The following is an 11,201-nucleotide window of genomic DNA, read 5'->3' as shown; positions in this document are numbered from 1 at the left end:
GCAGCACCCTCCCAGCCCTGCTCGCAGCGGCAGCCGCACGTCTCCTGGGAGAAGGTCCCGTGGCCGCTGCACTGGCGGCCCTGACCTGCCAGGGAGAGGAAAGGCGGGGTGAGGGCTGGAGCGTGAGGGCCTCCTTCCCTGGCGACCCCGAAGAGCGGACCTGCAGGGCTCTTTCTCTGAGGACGGTAGGGGTCCGACCCCTCCAACCTGGGCCAGACTGGGACCTGTGAAAGCTGCAGACGTTTCCTCTCCTCTGCAAAGGAACCAGCCTCCCCTTCCCCGCCCCACTCCAGTGCTCACGTGAATCCCCGGTTCCCTCCCCTCTAAATGGCGGTCAGCCTTTAGTTCTCTCCTTGAGGGGCCCTGGATCCAGCCAGCGCGGGAGCTTGGCTTATCTTGGCTGCAGGCGGCTGGACCAGCAAGGCCAGGCCCTTGGCAAGTGAGCCCACACTGAAGCCCGGAAAAGTGGACCTGCAGAAGCTACCCAACAGCCCAGAAGGCACGGGGTGAGGGTGGGGGGAGGGATTAGCCAGGATCCCCTCTCTGACCCTAGACAGCAAGGGGCAGTCAGAGGGTGGGCCAGTCAGCCCCGCACCTTTCTCAGAACACCTGCTTTCCTTCCTAAAAACACTTCCACCATGGAGACTCCCCAGGGGCAATTCCTGGCAGCCTCCAGGTGTCTAGTTCTGTGTCCAGCGTATAAGGGTGCTCTTAACCAGAGCAATTTCTTCAGGCAATAGAAATGCATGGGGAGGGCCACTTGTTATTATTTGGATCAGCCTGGGAGGTTAAATAAAAAAATGAAGGGATTGAGAAGTACAGATTGGTGATTATAAAATAGGCATGGGAGCATAAAGTACAGCATAGGAAATATAGTAAGTAATCTATATACATAAAAGCCTAAGCAACTGGTGGAGGGCCAACCATCCAGTAGCTATGACATGCAATGACCACCAGGGGGCAGACGCTCAATGCACAGACATGGAAACATGGAACAGACTGATGAATCTCAGAGGAAAAGGGGGAGGGGGGGGGGCGGGAAGAGATTAACCAAAGATCTTATATGCATACTAGAGGCCTGGTGCACAGATTCGTACACCGGTGGGGTCCCTCGCCTGGCCTGCGGGGATCAGGCCGAAACTAGCTCTCTGACATCCCCCGAGGGGTCCCAGATTGCGAGAGGGTGCAGGCCAGGCCAAGGAACCCCACCAGTGCACGAATCCATGCACTGGGCCTCTAGTATTGCAATAACTATGCATGGTGCCCATGGGGTACTGGAGATATGGAAGGTGGGGGGAACACCTTAGTATATGATTGTCTGACCACTATTCTGTACACCTGAAACTAATGCAGAATATATTGAATGTAAACTATAATTTGAAACAATTTTTTTTTCTTTCTTCTTTTGCAGGAAGCCCAGATATATTCAGAGGGACAGCAACCCAGCTACCCCATCCCCTTCAGCCTCCTGAAGGGAATGCTCTGACTTCCTCCACCCAGCCCACTTCGGCCTGTCTTAACCGAGTGCCGAGTTCTAGTTAGATTATGTCTTGCTTAACTCCAGCCCTTTCCTTCCCCACCTCTCTAACCAGACCACCAGCAAACTTGCTGAGGGAGGGTAAAAGAATGGCCAACCTTCCCTGAAGCAGTCATGCCTGGGAAGGGGAGATTTTAATGACATGTGTAGTGGGCTACTTGCTAGAATTTTTTAAAAAACAATTGGCTGACTCTCTACTATGGGCCAGGAATCTCAAATACATCATCTGTAGTTCTCAGACTAGTTGATGGAATTATCCTCACTGGACAGTTCAGGAAACGTAGGAATCTGCCCAAAGGTCATAGAGCTAAGAAGTGGCAGACCTGGGTTTGCCCCAGCCCTACTAGCTCTGTCCTCTCAACTCCACTGCATTCCCTATAGAAGGGATTGGCCCACTGGCAAAACAGCACCCAGGAGCCTTCTCACCTGGAAGCCTGAACCAGGAGTTCCGACTCACTTACGTCCCTTCCTGCTCCGCTTGCAGATGCCCCTGGAGCTAGTGCCAGCGATGAGGTCCCCCGGGGAAACCCAGATTGAGGAGTGGGAATGCACCAGACTCAAGAGTGCTCATGGGGCTGGTGGAAAGCCTGGCACCCAGAAGGTGCTCACTAAGTGTTTGTTGAATGAGTACCAAAAGGTGAGCTCACCAGCAGCTCCCTGGCAGCAACGCTGGACGTCACACCGCTCCTTCACCTCCGCCATCTCGCCCTCCAGCTTCTGCACCCGGACCAGGAGGTCCTGGACAAGGCCTGCCAGCTCGCAGTCCTTCTGTGGTGTCTGCAGGCGGATGTTGTGTCTGAAGATGATATTCTGTTCCTCGGCCTCTCCCAGGGCCAGGAGCGAGGCCCCTTCATCACTGAGGGGCTGAGGGTCAGCCTCCACCTGGACCAGGGCAGACTTGGGCACATCAATCTTGTAGGTGTGGCTGACGGTCAGCTGTTGCTCCTTGTCACTGCAGCTATGAGGCTCGAGAGGGGCCGGGGCCGAGGCCACCAGCAGCACAGAGCCAAACAGGAGTCCCAGGGGGAAGCAGAAGGTCCCCATCCTTGGAGAGATGAGGCGCAGACCCTCCAGCAGGCCTGTATGCAGAGAAAAGGAAGACAGCCATGGAGATTTGCTGATGAAAACTGGCCTTTTTAAATGGATCCTGAGAGTCCACAGGCAGCTGAGAAACCAGCAGATTTTGTCCTGCATCTGCTGAGGTTCTGAACTATATTACCTTTTGCAGAGAAAAGGAAGACAGCCATGGAGATTTGCTGATGAAAACTGGCCTTTTTAAATGGATCCTGAGAGTCCACAGGCAGCTGAGAAACCAGCAGAAAGATTTTGTCCTGCATCTGCTGAGGTTCTGAACTACATTACCTTCTGTTCCGTCCTCACACGCTGCACATTCCTGCCTCCTGTCTTTGTTTCCCTTGCACTGTTCCCACTACTGGGAGGCCTTTCTCTGTGCTTCTAATTCTGTACTCACCTGCATTTTAATAATGACAAGGAGAAGAACTGTCTTGTGTTGAGGGCCTCCTGTGTGCCAGGCTTTGATCCCCTAATCCCTAATCTTTACAACAACCCTAATGTCCTCCCCATGGATGATGCCAATCTCATGGTGGCCAGAGAGCACGTGCTGTGTGCCAGGCACCATTCTAAGTGTTCCACACTTATTACTTCATCTTCACAACAACCCTTTGTGAAATTTACTATTATCACCCCCATTTTACAGATAAGGAAACAGAGGCACAGTTAGCTACCTTACATGATTTGCCCACAGGCACACAGCCAAGTGGCAGAGTGTGAAGCCAGGCAGTCTGGCTCGAGTCCATGCTTGTCAGCGCTCTGTCCTGCGCAGAGGAGGAAGCGTAGGCTGGAGGGATGGAGCACACTGTCCTGGGTACCATGGCCAGCGAGGGCCACGCCTGTGCTCAGATTCCAGGCCAGTGTCCTGTTCACCACCTCTGCCTACAAACCAGGAAAAGTTCACAATTTCCACTAAAAATACCTTCTCCCTGAAGTCTTCCACATCCCAGCTGGAATGAGCCCTCCTTCTGCTAAACATTCAGAGAAATGCTACTGTCCCTCTGTGGGTCCCTTGATGGGTTACCCTGTGCATAGTTCCTCTTGCCGCATCCTGTCTGCCCATGACATTGTGAGGCTCTTAAGAACGAGACCCAAGGTTGATTCCTCTAGGGCCGTGGTCAGCAAACTGCGGCTCGCGAGCCACATGCGGCTCTTTGGCCCCTTGAGTGTGGCTCTTCCACAAAATACCGACTTCTGCACATGGGCCACGAAGTTTCAATCACACTGTATGTGTGTGCCCGCACATGGTATTTTGTGGAAGAGCAGAAGTCGGTATTTTGTGGAAGAGCCACACTCAAGGGGCCAAAGAGCCGCATGTGGCTTGCGAGCCGCAGTTTGCCGAGCCGCAGTTTGCCAACCACTGCTCTAGGGGCCCCTCCCAAGGCATGGGCACAGAGGGGTTCAATCCCCCTCAAATCCATCAGTGCCACAGGGGCAGAGCAATCATTGGCTATGATGGGAAGAGACCTACACCCCAAAGTTTGGGGGGAACAAGGACAGGTAAATCCTGCTACAGAAAGAAGGCAACTGGAGCCAGAGCTGAGTGCAGCCCACAGCTCAGCCAGCGTGTGCTGCCCCCGTGGGCAAACCACAGGAGGAGGTGCCCAGCAGGCAGGGCAGAAACCACAGGAGGTTCCTGCAGGAGCGGCAGGTGGAGCCAGCATGGGCGCAGCTGTCATAACAAGGGCATCTGCTGACCACAGGGAACCACACCAGCCCAGCCGCACACAAACCCCTTCTCCCTTCTCTTCTGCCCCCACCTCCCTGCCTCTGTCAGCCACCTGGGGGATCCAGCAGCAGCTACAGGTATGGGAAGGGGAGGAAGGAAAGCCCAGGACAACCTCTGTCTCTGCTCCCCTCCCGCTCACCTCCAATGCCAGCATCAGGCCTGAGTTGGGTGAAAAGAAAGATGTGGCCTGGATGGATGCTGAGGCTCTGATATTGGGATGGACCTGCCTTTCCAAAGGCTTCTCTTCCAATACCTAAAGGCACCAGAAAAGCCCTGGAATCCCTGGAGATTTTTGTCGGAGGTTGGGGGAGGGGAGGAGAGCCAGCAGAGTGGGCTGCTGGGCGGGTGCAGGATGAACATAATGCTATTTCACAACTGCTGTCTTCACCAGCTCAGCCGGTGGCATGGAGCAGCCCTGCACACCTCCACCTCCTCCCGAGACAGGCGGAGCTCAGAGGCATGAAGCAGTGCACCTGATCATGCAAGGTCAGTGCCAGGCCGCAGACGCGGACCCAGGAGCACAGGGTCCCCTCACCAAGCCGTTAACCTCTGTGCGCGTCTGCCATCCCCAAAACCACAGGTTGATCTCAGAGAGCCTTCTTGGTCCCGGGCAGCAACAGAGTAAAACGCAATCTCAGCTTCTCTGCCCACTCCTCCATCCAGGCCCAAGGCCCAGCCGGGCTCACAGTTCTCTGGGCCACAAACGGCCTGCGGATGGCTTTCTGAAGCCGCTCCCAGCACATGCACAGAGCCACCGACTCCTGCCATAACCGCAACACTGGGCAAAGCCCAGGCTCAGAGTTTGTTTTTTGAAGCCGGGAATATGAGAAGCCCCAGACGCCCTGCAGGAGCTCTGGGTGTCCCCATCCTGAGTTGTAACAAGATGTCCTCGATAATTACAGCCTTGTCGGTTCCACGCTTGAGCTCAGATTTTCCTGGGCAGAGTCATTGCTCGAAAGAAGCTGGGGCAGGCGGGGGAATCCTCGGCCCAGCAGTCCTCCCCAGGGCCAGGAGCATGAGGAGCCTCCTGGCTCTCCCTCCCTCCCACGTGGCAGGAGACCCGGCCTGTGTCACAGCTTAAGGAAGGGATGAGCTCACCAACTCTTGCAGGCACAACCGACCACAGAGAGCCCACGAGGGTGGGACGGGGCGGGCAGGGCTGCACATCTCATCAAGACACATGCAGGGTAGTGAGGTTCCGAATGGGATGATTCCTCTATTGACGAAGTTTCTTACAGAAAGTGGGGTGAATGCTGCGGAAATGTATGAGGCAAAGGGGGTTCACATGCAGGGGATGTGCATGCAGGAGACCGCAGGACATCAGGTGTCCCCAGGAATCATTCCCACCTCTGATCACGTCCTACGTTCTGCTGGCAGGCAGGGTGGTGGGTGATGGGGACAGGTGGGGGGCAGAGGCAGGCTAAGACTCAGGGTGAATGCTGCCCGAAGTGGCTTTTACCAGAAAGGCTCCTGGAGGCGTGTGCTGCGGGCGGTGAGCTGGACAGATGATCCCCTGGTTGTCTGGGAGGCACACTGACGTCACAGGGCTCTATGCCTGGGCTCTATTTATTCTTCCTTGGTGGCCACATCTACCCTGTGGCTTTAATTTCTAGCCAAACACTGATGGCTCCCGAATCTGCATGTGCGTTCCTGGGCCAGACGTTCCTGTAAGCTCAGGGATGGCAGTGCCAGGACTGTGGGTCCCCCTGAATCCCCAGCCTCACAGCACGGTCCTGGCCTACATGATCTGTGTATTAAATTATAATAGCCACGAGGTTTTCTGCACATTTGTCAGATGATGGGAACTGTGCCAAATACTTTATGAACACTATTCTCATTTAATCTGCAGAATCCCAGGCGTCCAGTCTTTGTTATAGATGCTCTGAGAGGTTAAGTGACCTGCCCAAGGTCACACAGCTAATAAGCAGCAGAGCTGGGGTAAAATACCAGGGCTGTCCATTCCTCACGTCTGTGTCTCCCTCCCTCTGCTGTGTGTCCTGCCCCAAATGAGGAAGTCCAGTGAGAAGATTGCCACGTGTTAAAAAAAGACCCAAATGTCCTCTTTCCCATGGTACTTAAGAGAGGGCTCTTCTGAAAATAAAGGAAACCGAGGCAGGGCAGGTGCTCGTTACAGGTTAAATTCCTCGCTTCACTCCCTCTGGGCAGTGCAAGCAGGACCCTGGGAGGATAAACCGGTGTTTCTCCCGGGAGGTGGAATCCAGTTGCGCCTCGTGAGAGGCTGGGCATCCCCTTCCTGGGAAACTGTGTGGACCAGGCCCCTGTGCAGGGGCAGACGTCCCCCAGCCTTGGCCAGAGCGGGATGGACCCTGAGTCCCACACGGCCCTCTCAGTCACAGGCTCATGGCCTCCGTCCGTGTCACCTCATTTTCCCCAAAGAAGGGCATACACCTGGTCAGGACGAAATACACTACTTGCACCACAGAGAGCGGCAGCCCGTTTCTCAGCCGCCGTTACAGACCTTTCCGCTTAAACCCCGGCTTTCTCTGGCTCCCTCATTACCTCATCCTGTCTAGTTAACCACAAGCACGCTAGAGCACTGCCTGGGGTTTTAGGAAAACTGATGATCGTGGGTTTCCAGTGAAGTCATTAAAAAGGTGCTCTGTCCCCAAATGACAGGGTGGCCGTCCCTGATATGGAGGCGTGCGAGCGCTCCTGCCAGGCTGCGCCGCTCCTGCTGGGCGTACTCTGGGCCGACCCAGGACAGATAGGAGCATTTCTGTTTCTAGTCTCGGTGCCTCTGACTGCACAGGCGTGCTGCACAGGACGCAGGCAGCCAGGTGTGCGTGAGAGTACAAATGTGGTCTCATGTGATAAGGCTTCAGATGGTCACGCTCCAGCAACATGCTGTCCCCTCACTCTTCTGGTTGGTTCAGTGGAATATACCCAGTGAGCACCCCAAATATCCTTGCAGATGACTCACACCCCACCGTGCCGTACCCCTTTTCCTGGCCTCAGCACTCAGTCCCTTTTCCAGGGGTGGCCACAGGCTGGTGTGATTGTTTTGTGTTGTCAACCGAACCTTAATCCGAGTTGCAAAGGCTCAACCAGGTGATGGGAACGGTGGCACCGTTTCCTAAGCACCTACTGTGCGCAGGCCTCTGCGCCAAGTGCCGAAGGTCTTCCTGAGCACCAGGCGAAGATGCCCACACCCCACAGGAAGGAGCCCCTTTTTCACAAAAGACCATCCTTTCACCTTCTTGGAATGTATGGGTTCAAGCACAAAGACAAGACCACATGGACACAAGGGCATGAATTCAGGGACCTGGAGCCAGCCAAAGCACACGCCCGGTCTCCTATGCATTAGAACGACTATGCATTAGAACGACTATGCATTAGAACGACTATGCATTAGAATGACTTTGTATGACCTGAGACCCAGCCAGCCTCTTCCCGTGGCAGGCACCTGATGACGAACTGCTCCCACTGAAGGACAAGAACAGAGGACCAGGCAGAGAAGCTGCGATTCCTTCCCGTAGTTCAACGTTGCTTTTCCACACACAGAAGTAACGTTCAAGACCCAGCCTCTTCAAAGGAGACAGGCTTTTCCTGCTCAAGGGTCTGCCCTGCCCCAACCACACTCTCCAGGTCTGTCTTCAAGACCAACAGCCATACTGAGAGGTGGTTGGGGCTCTGGCAGTGAGTCTCCTGTGGTGGGTGCCAGCAAAGCCCCTGTCCATCGGGCATCAGCCCGAGACCTCAGCATCACCAGCTCGCAGACTGGTGGCTCCAGACGCTGCTGTAAAACCGAAACCACGATCGCATGTCTGGATCCAGACCCACAGGAGCCAAGGCTCCGAATGAGCCTTGGACGGACAAGAGTTTCCACTGGGTCTGGGCACAGTTTCCTCAGGCGTCTTCTCAGGAACAGACCTCAGTCTACCCTGCATTTCAAACCACAGAACCAGCTGGACAGACACCAGAAGCCAGGGATGATCTGAGTCGCCTGTCCTGTTTCCCTCCTGCAGGAGGCAGCTGCAGCCACAAACTTGGGGACACAGCAGGAATTGAAATTGTATGGAACAGCAATTTTCAACCGGCATGCCACAATGTTTAAAACATGCAATACCTGACTATTTAGTCAGGGGCACTGACCTCTTTTCCCTTAAATTGTCAAACCAAAAAGTGACAACAGCCAATACAACCATAGCTGTCCAGTGTGAATGAATCAAAATTACAGCTATTTTTTGTCAGATCGGCAAAAAGAGATAACATTTTTTGGTGTGTTTTTAGTAATTAGTTTATGTGCCATGAGATGAAAAAGGCTGACCATCGCTGGAATCAAACAATATCAAGTATTTTCTCGGCCTCTCTGGGCTGATGTTGCTACTCTCTATTCCTTTCTGAGTCCCTCTTCCAAACACCCTGAGTCCAACAAATGCCCAAGTGGCAAAAAACACGATTCTTTCCACACATATCTGTGCTCTGCCAGCCACCCATCGGTGTGTCACCTGATGCCTGGTGATGCTCTGGCTTCTGCATGAGCCAGTGGACCCCGGGCACTGTGGCTAACCTCTGTCCAGATGTAGGTAGTTTGCTATTTTTATGTTAGGACTTGTTCTTTTTTTAATGCTTATATAAGCATCTTGGGTTTTTGCTTTGAAGTGACTGCTCTCACTCATTCTTTCTCTCTCCTTCCCCCACCTCTCTCCCAACCGCAAAAATAAACAGGTAAGTAAAAAGACCTCCAATAAACAAGTCCACATCATGTCTTGAAAGGTTTCGAAATGTCTTCTTTGAGGCATTGTGAGGGAATAGCATGAGAATTTGGGGAAAAGAGGCTGTCATCATACAAACAGAATCAAAATCTACAAAGTTAAATGTTTGAATAAACTTCAAAGCTCATCAAGCTCCCTTGCAAACCTCATCGTAATTGGTATTTACAGCAGCCAGAGACGGGGACGCCATCACAGTTTCCTGATCACAACCAGAACAAAGGTTCTATTTGGGGACTTTTTAAAAAAGTGAGACATGGGTGGAGGGATTGAGAAAAATAAAAAGAAAGAAAGAAAAAGAGGAAGAACTCACTGACACGGACAACAGTGTGGTGATTGTGGGGGCGGGGGCGGGTGGAGGTGGAGGAGAGTACAGGGGAGTTCAATGGTGATAGAAAAAAAAGCTGTCACAAGTTCTATAAAAAAATAAAATAAGTGTGAGCACCTTTAACAAACCAAAAAAAAAGTTAAAAAAACAAAAAGTGAGCCATAAATACTAGACTTACCGGGGGATCACTTTGTAGGATATATAAATGTCTAATCACTATGTTGTACACCTGAAACTAACATAATATTGTATGCAACTATAATTTTAAAATTTTAAAATATATATACATTTAAAAACAGTGACACAGATAAATTAAAAAAAAAAAAGTAGCCTTTGACATTGGGAAGAAGCCAGCAAAGAAATAAAGATGCTAGACTTACATACAGGAAACATTTTCTACAACCTTCTGTTGTTCTTGGTGCTGTGGTGCCTGAGGCTCAGGCTTGTTCCCACCTGGCCACCTTCCCAGCCACACAGGAAACCTTCGGAGACCAATGCTCTTACCTGGGAAGCTGCTGGGCACCATGTCCAACTCTCCTGCCACCCAGACCTCAGTGCTGGTCGTCCCTGGTTCCTCGCTTGCTCCTCGGCTTCCCTCCTTGGGTTTAAACACTGGTCAGGACAGGGGAGGAGCTGGCAAGGGTCCTCCTGGGTGTTCCCTCTCACTGGCAGGAGCTCAGTGAAGCGCAGCTCGTTCTAACAAAGGGGTGGAAATGCTTACCCAGACACTAAAAATACTGTTTCCAGTTAAGCAAAAAAGTATATATGTAAGTGTGTGGTATATATATATATCACATAGACACAGACAACAGTGTGGTGACAGCCAGGGAGAAAGAGGGGGGAAGTGGAGGTGGGCAAAGCGGAGGGATGAGGACGGAAGGAGACTTTGCTTGGGGTGATGTGCACGATGCAGGGTGCAGATGATGTTTTGTTGAGTTGTACACTAGAAACCTGTATGGTTTTGCCAACCAATGTCACCCCGACAAATTCAATAAAAAATAATAAATTGCTCCAGAATACAGTCATTAAATGAAGAGTCTGCATGCCTCCTGGCTGGGAGTGGGCCTCAGGGTTTGGAAGCCGTCTCTAAAGTTCCATCCATCAGTTCACAGCTATGAGTGGCAGGGCTCTGAGGACAAGAGAGCAAGTGCAGACCCAGCGCCTTCAATTCCTCAGCCCCCCAGATCCCCGCCATCACCAGGAAAGCAGGGCACCCCTTACACCACCCTTCCTCTTTTGCCATCAGATGGACAGACCTTTATCTTCCTGTGAAGCAGAGCTGCTCTCTACCCCCAACCCCACCCTGAGGGCAGATCTGCAACATCATGGAAGGAGCCTGTGAGGTCTCAGTTCACTTATGTGGACACTGAGTGTTGATGGAGGGAAAGGAAGAGGACAGGAGAGGTGGGGGGCGATCAAGGAGTTGCTCCAGCATCTGTGTGAGGGTGCGTCCAGAGCCAGACTGCTGTACCTGAAGCCTGTGTCTGCTACTTGCAAATGACCATTGACGTAACCTCTTTGTGCCTCAGTTTACTCATCTTTAAAGACCAATAACACAGTTATGGTGAGGATAAATGAGTTGATACATGTAAAGAATTTTGACTAGTCCCAGGGACACAATGAGGAGTCAATAAATGCTAGCTGCTGCGATTGTTGTCACTATTATTATTACCATTTGTTACTCTTGCATACCCTACAGTCGTCTTTGATGATCTGCACCCCCGTCTGGATGGGTTCACAGTTCTCTGCCCTTCCTTTCTTACGACCTCAAATAGTCCTGCCATCTGCCCCAGAATCAGGCCA

The 11,201-nt window shown here is 52.4% G+C and overlaps 1 protein-coding gene across 1 annotated transcript in view; it reads right to left on the bottom strand.

Moving 5' to 3' along the window:
* TNN (tenascin N) overlaps positions 1-10,328 on the bottom strand; it is a 41,836-nt gene extending 31,508 nt beyond the window's left edge. The window contains exons 1-4 of the mRNA XM_005867734.2: positions 9,903-10,328; positions 3,288-3,490; positions 2,185-2,616; positions 8-85 (exon numbers count right to left, since the gene is read on the bottom strand). Coding sequence (XP_005867796.1) covers positions 8-85; positions 2,185-2,616; positions 3,288-3,429 — 652 coding nt within the window. The 5' untranslated portion in view covers positions 3,430-3,490; positions 9,903-10,328. The remainder of the gene's footprint in view (positions 1-7; positions 86-2,184; positions 2,617-3,287; positions 3,491-9,902) is intronic.
* Between the last annotated feature and the right edge of the window lie 873 nt (positions 10,329-11,201).

Source organism: Myotis brandtii, unplaced genomic scaffold (genome assembly GCF_000412655.1).
Source record: "Myotis brandtii unplaced genomic scaffold, ASM41265v1 scaffold250, whole genome shotgun sequence".
Lineage (NCBI taxonomy): Eukaryota > Metazoa > Chordata > Mammalia > Chiroptera > Vespertilionidae > Myotis > Myotis brandtii.
This window is presented reverse-complemented; position numbering and strand designations above follow the sequence as displayed.